Source organism: Balaenoptera physalus (genome assembly GCF_965194825.1).
Source record: "Balaenoptera physalus genome assembly, chromosome: 11".
Lineage (NCBI taxonomy): Eukaryota > Metazoa > Chordata > Mammalia > Artiodactyla > Balaenopteridae > Balaenoptera > Balaenoptera physalus.
Genome location: NC_138896.1, coordinates 53,713,353 through 53,728,029, shown reverse-complemented (window position 1 = coordinate 53,728,029; position 14,677 = coordinate 53,713,353). Strand labels below are relative to the sequence as shown.

Genomic DNA, 14,677 nt, shown 5'->3' with positions numbered 1-14,677 from the left:
TTGCCTCTTCGGCAGCTGCAGACTTTTTCCCGGACTCCCTCTCGGCTAGCTGTGGTGCACTAACGCCTTCAGGCTGTGTTCACGCCGCCAACCCCAGTCCTCTCCCTGCGATCCGACCGAAGCCCGAGCCTCAGCTCCCAGCCCCGCCCGCCCCGGCGGGTGAGCAGACAAGCCTCTCGGGCTGGAGAGTGCTGCTCGGCGCCGAGCCTCCGTGCGGGAACCTCTCCGCTTTGCCCTCCGCACCCCTGTGGCTGCGCTCTCCTCCGTGGCTCCGAAGCTTCCCCCCTCTGCCACCCGCAGTCTCCGCCCGCTAAGGGGCTTCCTAGTGCGTGGAAATCTTTCCTCCTTCACGGCTCCCTCCCACTGGTGCAGGTGCCGTCCCTATTCTTTTGTCTCTGTTATTTCTTTTTTCTTTTGCCCTACCCAAGTACGGGGGGAGTTTCTTGCCTTTTTGGAGATCGGACGTTTTCTGCCAGCGTTCAGTGGGTGTTCTGTGGGAGCAGTTCCACGTGTAGATGTATTTCTACTGTATCTGTGGGAAGGAAGGTGATCTCCGCGTCTTACTCTTCCGCCATCTTCCCGAGGACCCCCCTAGAATATATTTTTAATAATTCAGTTAAACTTTACAATTATGTAGCATAATGACAAGAAGCTATCTGGGAGGTGAGTCTTAGACTGTATATACAAACCTCAGTTAACAAAACTAGAATTTAATATCCACTGAGACATCATCTTTTTCTCTCTAAAATTACCCTCATTTTTACCAAATATAGCCAAATTAAGATTAAGTTGTTTGCAAATTAAGTCTGATTTCAGTAAACTTTCCTGATTACTTACGTAAGGAGTCTCAGACTGAACTTTAAAAATAAAAAATCTTCTCAGGGCCAGGAAAGCCATGCCAAGGACTTACCACAGACTTTGCCTTGCAGATTTGGGTGAATTCTCCCCTTTTTGAGGTTCCCAAAATATCACCAGTCAGTAGGTGACCTTCCTTGTTTACTGGATAAAGCTACTGGGAACCTATAAGTTTCCAATTTCTGGAGGGATCAGGTAGAAAGAGAAGATAAATGTTTCAATTCCACTTACAGAAGTGTAATTTACCAAATTGCTGTAAGTCATAATTAGCTTGAGAGGAAGGGTTTCCTTATACCTGGAAAACACAGGTTAAAACCAGTAATAATTCTGACAAAACCCGAAAAAATTAGAACCATATTTACCAGTTCACTCAGTCATATGTAACTAATCCCTTTTGTTAACAGTTTTATGATGCTATCAGGGTTTCCATTAGGATTCTTTAATTTATTTACCCATTTCAGCAGTAGGATCTGAAAGTTATCAGAAACCTGTACTTGTCAAAAATGTATTTTCTATGAATCATCTTGAAATGAAGTATTTTTGTAAAAACATCAGAATAAAATAAGTGTCTATGAATGACAAAAGACTTAAAAGGCATGGTTAAACACCTGACCACAATGCAACTGACAAAGGAACTTGGTTCTAACTATAATTATGACTGATAACATTACACCAGGACATATTCACATTTTAGGAACTTTATATAATTTCTAAGATATTTATATTAATGACATTTACCCATAGGGTATAACTTTGGAAAGCTTATCACTCATGTGATAATTACTTTCCTTGTAACTTAACATATACCAAATAATCCTAATTAGTTTAATATTTTTCTCTGAGATGCCTTAGGGGCCCTCTGAAGAATCTTAAAGTTAGCTGGAGGTCAAAAGAACTTTAATTAGAATTTGACACTGGGAAGTTTGTCAAAAATATCAAAAAGTTTCAAAAGACTTGGTCAAATAGAATCGTTGGTCACTGTGAAACAATACTTATTCATTTAACCAAAGTGACAAAAGATTTCAAAAGCAAACGCAGATCACTTAAAGGCAAAGAAACTTACACAATCTGTTATCAAATGTAGCATTCCAAGAAAACTTATTTCTCTTTACACAGAGAGATACAAAATCCAGTCCTGCACCAGCCTACTCTTAATAACAAAATTCATTTACCTAAGTAAATTTAATCCAGTCTTGGAAAATCCTGACCATGTACGAAACTCTTTTCCCAGTGTTCCTTTCCAAGTAAACCTTCTACAGCTTTCTGTATCTATATTATTTTGTCCCTTACTTTCTTTTCTATTCAGAAATAACCAGCTATAGAATAAAACTACCCTTTTACTTTCCTAACAAAATGCAGTTCCATTCCTCGTACCTTCCTTTACTAAAACACATGTCTATTTAACTGGCATACTGAAATGTTTCCCTTATTATTTTAATAGCTTTAATTACATATATTATAATTTTAACCCTTAAAAACCTTAATCTCTAGCAAAAGCCAAGAAGCAAGTAATTGTGAACTGTTTGTCAAACAGCATTTCCTAATTGGAAATTTTATGAATATATTCTATAACCTCTAGAATCATACATTTTCTCATAGCAGAATTTCTTTTTTTTTAAACATCTTTATTGGAGTATAATTGCTTTACAATGTTGTATTAGTTTCTGCTGTATAACAAACTGAATCAGTTATATGTATACGTATATCCCCATATCCCCTCCCTCTTGCTCCTCCTTCCCACCCTCCCTATCCAACCACTCTAGGTGGTCCCAAAGCACCGAGATGATCTCCCTGTGCTATGCAGCTGTTTCCCACTAGCTCTCTATTTTACATTTGGTAGTGTATATATGTCAATGCTACTCTATCACTTCATCCCAGCTTACCTTTCCCCCCAACCCCGTGTCCTCAAGTCCATTCTCTACGTCTGTGTCATTATTCACATGCTGCCCCTAGGTTCATCAGACCCATTTTTTAAAAATTCCATATATATGTGTGTTAGCATATGGTATTTGTTTTTCCCTTTCTGACTTACTTCACTCTGTATGACAAACTCTACACCCATCCACCTGACTATAAATAACTCAATTTTGTTTCTTTTTATGGCTGAGTTATATTCCATTGTATATATGTGTCACATCTTCTTTATCCATTCATCTGTCAGTGGACTCTTAGGTTGCTTCCATGTCCTGGCTACTGTAAATAGAGCTGCAGTGAACATTGTGGTACATGACTCTTTTTGAATTATGGTTTTCTCAGGGAATATGCCCAGTAGTGGGGTTGCTGGGGGTCGTATGGTAGTTCTATTTTTAGTTTTTTAAGGAACCTCCATACTGTTCTCCATAGTGGCTATATCAATTTACATGCCCACCAACAATGCAAGAGGGTTCCCTTTTCTCCACACCCTATACAGCATTTACTGTTTGTAGGTTGTTTTGATGATGGCCATTCTGACTGGTGTGGGGTGATACCTCATTGGGGTTTTTATTTGCATTTCTCTAATGATTAGTGACGTTGAGCATCCTTTCATGTGTTTGTTGGCAATCTGTATATCTTCTTTGGAGAAATGTCTGTTTAGGTCTTCTGCCCATTTTTGGATTGGGTTCTTTGTTTTTTTTTTATATTGACCTGCATTAGCTGCTTGTATATTTTGGAGATTATTCCTTTGTCAGTTGCTTTGTTGGAAATATTTTCTCCCATTCTGAGTGTTCTCTTTTAGGCTTGTTTATGGTTTCCTTTACTGTGCAAAACTTTTACATTTCATTAAGTCCCATTTGCTTATTTTTATTTCCATTTCTCTAGGAGGTGGATCAGAAAGGATCTTGCTGTGATTTATGTCATAGAGTGTTCTGCCTATGTTTTCCTCTTAAGAGTTTTATTGTGTCTCTCCTTACCTTTAGATCTTTAATCCATTTTGAGTTTATTTTTGTGTATGGTGTTAGGGAGTGTTCTAATTTCATTCTTTAACATGTAGCTGCCCAGTTTTCCCAGCACCACTTATTGAAGAGGCTGTCTTTTCTCCATTGTATATTCTTGCCACCTTTATCAAAGATAACGTGACCATAGGTGCGAGGGTTTATCTCTGGGCTGTCTATCCTGTTCCATTGATCTATATTTCTGTTTTTGTGCCAATACCATACTGTCTTGATTACTGTAGCTTTGTAGTATAGTCTGAAGTCAGGGAGCCTGATTCTTCCAGCTCCGGTTTTCTTTCTGAACGTTGTTTTGTCTATTCGAGGTCTTTTGTGTTTCCATACAAATTGTGAAATTTTTTGTTCTAGTTTTGTGAAAAATGCCATTGGTAGTTTGATAGGGATTGCATTGAATCTGTAGATTGTTTGGGTAGTATAGTCATTTTTGCAATGTTGATTCTTCCAATCCAAGAACAAGGTGTATCTCTCCATCTGTTTGTATCATCTTTAATTTCTTCCATCAGTGTCTTATAGTTTTCTGCATACGAGTCTTTTGTTTCCTTAGGTAAGTTTATTCCTAGGTATTTTATTCTTTTTGTTGCAATGGTAAATGGGAGTGTTTCCTTAATTTCTCTTTCATATTTTTCGTCATTAGTGTATAAGAATGAAAGAGATTTCTGTGCATTAATTTTCTTTCCTGCTACTTTACCAAATTCATTGATTAGCTCTAGTAGTTTTCTGGTAGCATCTTTAGGATTCTCTATGTATTGTATCATGTCATCTGCAAACAGTGACAGCTTTACTTCTTTTTGATTTGGATTCCTTTTATTTCTTTTTCTTCTCTGATTGCTGTGGCTAAAACTTCCAAAACTATGTTAAGTAATAATGGTGAGAGTGGGCAACCTTGTCCTGTTCCTGATCTTAGAGGAAATGGTTTCAGTTTTTCACCATTGAGGATGATGCTGGCTCTGGGTTTGTCATTTATGGCCTTTATTATGTTGAGGTAGGTTCCCTCTATGCCCACTTTCTGGAGAATTTTTATCATAAATAGGTGTTGAATTTTGTCAAAAGTTTTTTCTGCATCTATTGAGATTATCGTATGGTTTTTATCCTTCAATTTGATAATATAGTGTATCACATTGTTTGATTTGCATATATTGAAGAATCCTTGCATTCCTGGGATAAACCCCACTTGATCATGGTGTATGATCCTTTTAATGTGCTGCTGGATTCTGTTTGCTAGTATTTTGTTGAGAATTTTTGCATCTATATTCATCAGTGATATTGGCCTGTAGTTTTCTTTCTTTGTGACATCTTTGTCTGGTTTTGGTATCAGGGTGATGGTGGCCTCATAGAATGAGTTTGGGAGTATTCCTCCCTCTGCTATATTTTGGAAGAGTTTGAGAAAGATAGGTGTTAGCTCTTCTCTAAATGTTTGATAGAATTCGCCTGTGAAGCCATCTGGTCCTGGGCTTTTGTTTGTTGGAAGATTTTTAATCACCGTTTCAATTTCAGTGCTTGTGATTGGTCTGTTCATATTTTCTATTTCTTCCTGGCTCAGTCTTGGAAGATTGTACTTTTCTAAGAATTTGTCCATTTCTTCCAGGTTGTCCATTTTATTGGCATATAGTTGCTTGTAGTAATCTCTCATGATCCTTTGTATTTCTGCAGTGTCAGTTGTTACTTCTCCTTTTTCATTTCTAGTTCTGTTGATTTGAGTCTTCTCCCCCCTTTTTTTGATGAGTCTCGCTAAAGGTTTATCAATTTCGTTTATCTTCTCAAAGAACCAGCTTTATTGATCTTTGCTATTGTTTCCTTCATTTCTTTTTCATTTATTTCTGATCTAATCTTTATGATTTCTTTCCTTCTGCTCACCCTGGGTTTTTTTTTTTCTTCTTTCTCTGATTGCTGTAGGTGTAAGTTTAGGTTGTTTGAGATGTTTCTTGTTTCTTGAGGTAGGATCGTATTGCTATAAACTTCTCTCTTATAACTGCTTTTGCTGCATCCTATAGGTTTTGGGTTGTCGTATTTTCATTGCCATTTATTTCCAGGTATTTTTGATTTCCTCTTTGATTTCTTCAGCTATGTCTTGGTTACTTAGTAGTGTATTGTTTAGCCTCCATGTGTTTGTATTTTTTACAGTTTTTTTCCTGTAATTGATATCTAGTCTCATTGCATTGTGGTCAGAAAACATGCTTGGTATGATTTCAATTTTCTTAAATTTATCGAGGCTTGATTTGTGACCCAAGATATGATCTATCCTGCAGAGTGTTCCATGTGCACTTGAGAAGAAAGTGTATTCTGTTGTTTTTGGATGGAGTGTCCTATAAATATCAATTAAGTCCATCTGATCTAATGTGTCATTTAAAGCTTGTGTTTCCTTATTTATTTTCATTTTGGATGATTTGTCCATTGGTGAAAGTGGGGTGTTAAATTCCCCTACTATGATTGTGTTACTGTCAATTTCCCCTCTTATGGCTGTTAGCATTTTTCTTATGTATTGAGGTGTTCTTATGTTAGGTGCATAAATATTTACAATTGTGATATCTTCTTCTTGGATCAATCCCTTGATCATTATGTACTGTCCTTCTTTGTCTCTTGTAATAGTCTTTATTTTAAAGTCTATTTTGTCTGATATGAGTATTGCTACTTCCCCTTTCTTTTGATTTCCATTTGCATGGAATATCTTTTTCCATCCCTTCACTTTCAGTCTGTATGTGTCCCTAGGTCTGAAGTGGGTCTCTTGTAGACAGCATATATATGGGTCTGGTTTCTATACCCATTCAGTCAGTCTGTATCTTTTGGGCAGAACATTAAATCCATTTACATTTAAGGTAATTTTCGATATGTATGTTCCTATTACCATTTTCTTAGCTGTGTTCAGTTTTTTTGTAGGTCTTTTCCCTCCCTTGTGTTTTCTGCCTAGAGAAGTTTCTTTAGCATTTGTTGTTACGCTGCTTTGGTAGTGCTGAATTCTCTCAATCTTTGCTTGTTTGTAAAGGTTTTAATTTCTCCATCGAATCTGAATGAGATCCTTGCTGGATAAAATAATCTTGGTTGTAAGTTTTTCCCTTTAATCACTTTAAATATGTCCTGCCGCTCCCTTCTGGCTTGCAGAGTTTTTGCAAAGATCAGCTTTGATCTTTCTGCAAAGATCCTTCAGAGTTTTTGAAATATCAACTGTTAACCTTATGGGGATTCCCTTGTATGTTATTTGTTGCTTTTCCCTTGCCCTTTTAATATTTTTCTCTTTGCATTTAATTGTTGATTGTTTGATTAATATGTGTCTTGGCATGTTTCTCCTTGCATTTATCTGTGCTTCCTGGACTTGATTGACTTCCTGGACTCTAATCTCTTCAAATATTTTCTCAGACCCTTTCTTTTTCTCTTCTTCCTCTGGGACCCCTGTAATCTGAATATTGGTGCATTTAATGTTGTCTCAGAGGTCTCTGAGACTGTCCTCAATTCTTTTCATTCTTTTTTCTTTATTCTGCTCTGCAGCAGTTATTTCCACTATTCTATCTTCTAGGTCACTTATCTGTTTTTCTGCCTCAGTTATTCTGCTATTGATTCCTTCTAGAGTGTTTTAATTTCATTTATTGTGCTGTTCCTCATTGTTTGTTTGCTCTTTAGTTCTTCTAGGTCATTGTTAAACGTTTCTTGTATTTTCTCCATTCTATTTCCAAGATTTTGGATCATCTTTACTATCATTACTCTGTATTCTTTTTCAGGTAGACTGCCTATTCCTTCTTCATTTTTTTGGTTTGGTGGGTTTTTACCTTGCTCCTTATCTGCTGCATATTTCTCTGTCTTCTCATTTTGTTTAACTTACTGTGTTTGGGGTTTCCTTTTCACAGGCTTCAGTTCATAGTTCCCGTTATTTTTGGTGTCTGCCCACAGTGGGTGAGGTTGGTTCAGTGTCTTGTGTAGGCTTCCTGGTGGAGGGGACTGGTGCCTGTGTGTGAGGCTGGATCTTGTCCTTCTGGTAGGAAGGGCCACATCTGGTAGTGTGTTTTGGGGTGTCTGTGAACTTAATATGACTTTAGGCTGCCTCTCTGCTGATGGGTGTGATTGTATTCCTGTCTTGCTCGTTGTTTGGCATGGGGCATCCAGCACTGGAGATTGCTGGCCATTGGGTGGAGCTGGGTCTTTGTGTTGAGATGGAGATCTCTGGGAGAGCTCTTGCCAATTGATATTACATAGGGCCGAGAGGTCTCTGGTGGTCCAATGTCCTGGACTTGGCTCTCTCACCTTGGAGGCTTGGGCCCAACACCCGGCCAGAGCACCGAGACCCTGCCAGCCACATGGCTCAGAAGAAAAGGAAGAAAAAAAAACCGAACAGATAGAACCCCAAGCCAAATGGTAAAAGCAAAACTAACAGACAAAATCACTGAAAGAAACATACACAAACACACACTCACTCATAAAAAGAAAACAAACAAACAACATCAAAAAACAAACAGACAGAACCCTAGGACAAATGGTAAAAGCAAACCGAAACAGACAACATCACACAAAGAAACATACACAGACACACTCAGAAGAAGAGAAAAAAGGAAAAAAAAAATAAAAAAATAAAAAATATTTTTTAAAAAAGGAAGAGAGCAACCAAACCAATAAACAAATCCACCAATGATAACAAGCACTAAAAACTAAACTAAGATAAAAAATCAGATGCATAATGCAAACCCCAAGTCTACAGTTGCTCCCAAAATCCACCACCTCAATTTTGGAAACATTCATTGTCTATTCCGTTATTCCACAGATGCAGCATTTATCAAGTTGTTTGTGGGGATTTAATCCACTGCTCCCGAGGCTGCATGGAAAAATTTCCCTTTCTCTTCTTTGTCCACACAGCTCCTGGGGTTCAGCTTTAGTTTTGACCCCACCTCTGAATGTAGGCCACCCTCAGGCATCTGTTCCAGACAGGAGGGTGTTAAAGCAGTGGCTGATTAGGGCTCTCTTGCTCATTCAGGCCAAGGAGAGGGAGGGGTACTGTAGCCATAATTGAAATGCAGGGCAAGCCTTCGGCGGCAGAGGCCAGCGTGACATTGCAACAGCCTGAGGCACACCGTGTGTTCTCCTGGGGAAATTGTCCCTGGATCACGGGACCCTGGCAGTGACATGCTGCACAGACTCTGGGGGTTTTGGGGGTGTGTGGTGACCTGCACTTGTACACAGGATTCTTGGTGGCAGCAGTGACAGCATTAGCGGACAATACCTGTCTCTGGGGTCTGAGCTGATAGCCACGGCTCATGCCCATCTCTGGAGCTCACTTAGGCAGTGCTCTTCCATCTGTGGGCACAAGGAGTAGGAATCCCCTCACCTTGTGCACCCCAAAACAATGGTCTCTTGCCTCTCTGGCAGGTCCAGACGTTTTCCCGGACTCCCTCCCGGCTAGCTGTGGTGCACTAGCCCCCTTCACGCTGTCTTCACTCAGCCTACTCCAGTCCTCTCCTTGAGGTCTGACTGCCAAAGCCCGAGCCTCAGCTCCCAGGCCCCACCCACCCTGGTGGGTGAGCAGACAAACATCTCAGGCTAATGAGTGCTGGTCGGCAGTGATCCTCTGTGTGGGAATCTCTCCGCTTTGCTGTCTGCACCCCTGTTGCTGCACTCTCCTCTGTGGCTCCAAATCTTCCCCACTGTCCACCCCTCGTCCCCACCAGTGAAGGGGCTTCCTAGTGTGTGGGAACTTTTTTCTTTCACAGCTCCCTCTCAGAGGCGCAGGTCCCATCCCTATTCTTTTGTCTCTGTTTTTTCTTTTTTCTTTTGCCCTACCCAGGTATGTGGGGATTTTCTTGCCTTTGGGGAAGTCTGAGGTCTTCTGCCAGCATTCAGTAGGTGTTCTGTAGGAGTTGTTCCACATGTAGATGTATTTTTGATGTATTTGTGGGGAGGAAGGTGATCTCCACGTCTTATTCTTCTGCCATCTTGAAGGTCTTCTCATAGCAGAATTTCTTGCCTCAATGTGCTACATGTCTTTAAGAAACCCAAACGTCTTTAGTTTCCCCTCATAAGAAGACAAAAGTCGATAAACTTAGACCTGTTTAGCAAGTAGTGTTCCAGTGTTTTATTTTATTTGAAATAACCTGGATGGTCAATAATTCCTATCATTTAATTTAATATAGCAAAACTAAAGTTTCAAGTTGCCAAAATCAGGAGAGACTATTTTAGATAAACATTCCCAAAACGCAATTTTTTTTAAGTTCAACTAAAGAAACCTCTTATCTCATGTACATTTAATTTAAGATTTCATTATACCACGTTCTTTTCCTTGCTGACAAATTTGACTCTCAGTATAATGAAAGTATTATTCTTAATCCTGATGACTCTAAAGACATGTCTATATTAATTAAACCAACAAACAAGCTTGTTTTTGCTCATTAAAGATTAGTCCTAGATCACATGACCCTGAAATTTATTCTGGCCAGTTTTCTTTATATTTAGAAATATTTAACTTGTAAGCACTTACTTTTCTTTAGGCCAATTAAATACAGCTCATCTACAAGTTACTTTGTATATAAAGACAGATGGAACCAGAGATCTCCTAGCCCCATTTTAAACTTAGTTATGAACCAGGTATTATAATATAAAACACATTGGTTTATAATGGTTGGAATAAGTTAAATTTTTTTAAAAAGTTCTCTTTCCCCTTCTCCCTCTCAGTCTCAGGAATTACAGGTGGTCTAGATAAGTGTTTCTGAGAGCCCTCATAGAACATTTACATCTCAAGGTGAGACTGATTTGGAGTCTCAAAGATCTAGTTATCTGTCCCCAGGTGACTCAGCTTGAGTCTCAGATGACCCAGTTTGAGTTCTGGACAACTCAATGACAAGGACCCAAAGGTTCTGAGCTACTTGTGGGTCCTCAGATCTCCTGGGGAACTAAAACTGAATTTCCTGAGCTTAGCCTAGAACCATATTCCTTAGGGGTTCTTGTCTCTGAGAGAGGCTCCCGGAGACCAATGGTGAGGAATGACAGGGAGAGGTGGACCCGAAAAAGACATATACACAGATCCAAGCTCACTGATCAAGACGAAAGACAGATTAACACTAAAGACATGCTCTTGGACTCCTGATTATATCCTGAAGGTGGGAGTGCTGCAGGGATTGTGGCTATGGATGATTTACATGTTCCTGGTTGCACGGACGCATGCTTCAGGTCGGCAGCAAAACTAGAGCCAGTCTGTCCTGATCCATGACCAACTTATACTTTCATGGGACTCTTCAAGTGGTGAGCACGCTGACGGGTCTTCAGTGCTTGACCTGTGCCCACAATTGTGGCAGAGACTCACAAGAGCAGTTGGACAAACAAAACCACATAAAACCAAGATCCTTCCAAATTCACTGATGAAGACTTGACACAAACCAATGACAGAAATTTAAACTAAAGACACAAGAAACCAGGGAGATCATCTCTGTGCTTTGTGAACACCTAGAGGGGTGGGATAGGGAGGGTGGGAGAGAGGGAGATGCAGGAATGAAGAGATATGGGAACATATGTATATGTATAACTGATTTACTTTGTTATAAAGCAGAAACTAACACACCATTGTAAAGCAATTATACTCCAATAAAGATGTTAAAAAAAAAAAGACACAAGAAACAAAGAGGTGATCTTACTGTGCAGTGGCCTTCAGAGGACTTTGTCCAGCCCAACTCCTCACTCACTTAGCCCTCTGCTAGAACAAAGTTGGTCCAGCTCCTCACTCACCTGGCATTTCTGGCCAGGTAAAGCCAGTGACCCTGTGTTGGGCATCCCCAGGACACTACCCTGATCCATGACAGGCATCCCAATCAAGGATATTTGGGAGGGTTCGTCTTTCCAGATGAGTGCTCCCAGATCAGATGCTTGGCTGTTTTCAGATCTCAGACTTATTCCAGTAGGGCTCGTTGACTCAGAGGTCAAGGGCAAGGGCTAAATCACCCTGTTCTTTTGGCTGGCCACCTGTTGGCCTTGAGTCAGAGAGCCCTCTGGCTGGATTTGTTACCAAATTGGTCACCTGGAGCCATACCAGGGTCCTAGCTCAGGCCGAGGCCCCTAGCCCCCCAAGACCCCAGGGAGGTTCTTTTCGGCTCGGATTCGCACAGCCAATAACAAAACCAGTGCTGAGACTGGAACAGCACAAGCTTTATTCAATGGCCAAAGAATGGCACATCAACTTCTTTGTCTCACAATCCCTCAGACTCTTCGAGCAACACGGGGGTGTCTCACAGTCCCTCAGACTCTGACCTGACCTCTAAGACTGGAGAAGAGAGGAATGTCTTGCAATCCCTCAGACTCTCAGAGCCAACCTCACCAGACCAGATTAACTGGGCAGTTCTTGAGTCATTTCTTCTCCCCCCTTGAGATAGGGACAGAGCCCTGAAGCTGATTTGTGGGATAAACACCTCTCACCTCTCCAAAGGGACTCTCCAGATCAAGAAGTCCAGAGCAGCCACTGAACCTATTCAGCAAGTTGAGGTGCATGGACCTGAAAAATCAGGCGACAAGAGGGATTCTCCTATGCCCTTCCCCTTAGATGCCCCAGCAACATAGACAAATTCGCCTGGGTGAACTGCTGCAGCCCACTGCATTGCCTCTTGGGAGCTGGAGGAACCCAAAGGGGTTAAGTGAGAGGACCCACCAGAGTCATCAAAATTTGTCACCTGCAAACTGTGTTCTCCTTTTAGTGGGTGTCAAGTCAAAAGACACAACTAAGACAAAGATCAGGAGAAGGAAGCATTTATTACTTGCAACAAGTAAGGAGAACACTGGGGATCTTTCCCAAAGCTTGTCTCCTCAACGTTTAAGATAGTGGGGTCCATGAAGTATTGTGCAGCTGTGTGGCATGTCTGTAAGCCTCAGTCATAATGTTTATGAAGACAATGACTAACATCTTCTACAGAAGCGTCTGGAATGCAATGTCACGTACGGGGGCCACTGGCAACATGTGACTCGAGCAATTGAAGTGTAGCTAGTTTGACCGAGGAACTGAATTTTAAATTTCATTTAAATATTAATTTGTAGTTTGCATTATATTTCTGTTGGACAGTGCTGGACTTGTCTAGAAGGCTAAGGGGCAGGGCTATGCATTTGCCCTTCCTGATGTATAGCCTGCATGCAAGGATATGAGTTGCTCCTCAGCCCAGTGCTGAGGCTTCTGCCACACGCATATGGGCACTGCTGAGATTATGTCCCTCTTTGAAAATTTGAGGGAAGGGGGCATCCCTTTTCTTTATTTAAACATGCCACCTTATTCCAGGGGTTGGGAGAATGTATTACCTATGCAAAGCTGGCGAGTTTCATTTAATTTTCAAGACTCTGGAAATATGGGTTGGGAATGAGACACAAAAAGTAAATAGGATCAAGAGAGGGCTGGTTTGGTAGGGAATTAGAAGGATGGGAAAGGATAGGGAAGGAACTCACAGTTGAGTGCACAGATTTTGGTATTATTCTAGTAATTGAGTGGTGGGTAGATGAGTGCCAAATTTGTTATGCTTCATAACTTAGGTATGTGTTGCATGTATGTATCAAAACTTCTGTGATTAAAATGAAAGGGTTGGGGTAAGAAAATTATCAATCATGTTTATTTGTGTTTGAGTCCCTATGTTCATTCCAACTCAATATACACACATGTGCCATATACACAGAACATGTTTGATGTACTTTTGTTGCATTGCATTAAATTTAAGTATGGTTCTTATCATTTGTCAGGGCATAGATGTTTCTTATTTCATTTAAAAAACTATTAAGAAATTGACTTTAGATTACAGTAGAAAAAACAAGGTTGAAGGTTATTTATGGCTGTCCTTAGTAGGGTCTAATGACCCTTCCACTAGGTGGAAGCCACGAAGACCAACTTGCAAAATGTTCAGGAAATCCAGAATTTTAGGGTAGGGCAAACAAGTAATGTTAATAACACTGAGAACTTAAGGAAAAATATAGTCCTCTTAAATGCAAAAATCATCTCATATCATAGGAAGAGTTATAGTTTCTTCTTTAAGACAGCAGGAATAAAGCATGGAAAATACTACATATAAAATTTTAAATGTTTTTTCTTTTTAATACAAAATAAGTATTTTGATTTTAAAAGTAACAAAATCATTCAAGGTACTGTACTAAGATTTAGGCTCGTAATTATTCTTAGAGCTTATAAACAACTGTGATAGGACAAGGTTCTTCCATTGGTCATAGAATGTCAGTTCTGCTCTGGGTTCAAATATGTCTATTTTCTCTCTTTATTAAACTCTTGTGGGCGTCTTGAGGAAAAATAAACCTATATTTTCCTATGTAAACCATAGCGGGGTATAAGCTTTCAGTAAATGTTAGTCAAATCCAGGTTGAATAAATCCTTCTAATTCTGTTTTCAGAGACTTCACTGGTGGAATAGGATCAAGACCAAGGCCAGGTAATTTAGTGTTGGCAGCAATAACATCATACACCCCTCCCTGAAATTCAGTGCAATTCATGTTACAGTTTCATATCTTTCCCCCTTTTATTTCTTCAGCTTTGCTGCCTCTTGACCTGCTTCTGAAAGTGCCACCCCTCATGCTCAGGGCCCACGTTAAGGAGCTAGAGGCCGAGTTAATGATGGGGTGGCAGTCCCATAGCCTTCCCACTGTGATACTTCGCAATCTCAAAGACCATGGTAGTACTTATTAGATCAAGTTGATTTCAAGCACACAATGGGTGAACACAGAATTATGGTTGGGCCTGAATACCTGAATGATGCTTGGGAGGTAACTTTAGTACAATCAGCCAGAGAATCTTGTTTTGTTTGTCCATCATTATTAATTTGGCATGTAAACAGTATCAAAATGCTTTCTGTGTTCACTTATTTGATGAAATATATAGGCTGTTTTACTAAAATTTGTATTTTTGCTTTGGTAGGAATGTTAGCCAGTTGAATTTTCATGCTTACAGTGCATACC

General features: G+C 40.0%; 1 protein-coding gene across 11 annotated transcripts in view; it reads left to right on the top strand.

Moving 5' to 3' along the window:
* The window catches only part of NEK10 (NIMA related kinase 10), a 332,836-nt gene that overhangs the window by 242,296 nt on the left and 75,863 nt on the right, over positions 1–14,677 (top strand). For 8 of the 11 annotated variants that reach the window (XM_082415109.1, XM_082415111.1, XM_082415110.1 and 5 more), the window contains one exon: positions 14,117–14,154. The exons of 2 other annotated variants lie outside the window; for them this stretch is intronic. In XM_082415109.1, coding sequence (XP_082271235.1) covers positions 14,117–14,154 — 38 coding nt within the window. Of the gene's footprint in view, positions 1–14,116; positions 14,155–14,253; positions 14,397–14,677 lie in introns of all 11 variants that reach the window. One more of the 11 variants, XM_082415108.1, reaches the window with a different exon arrangement.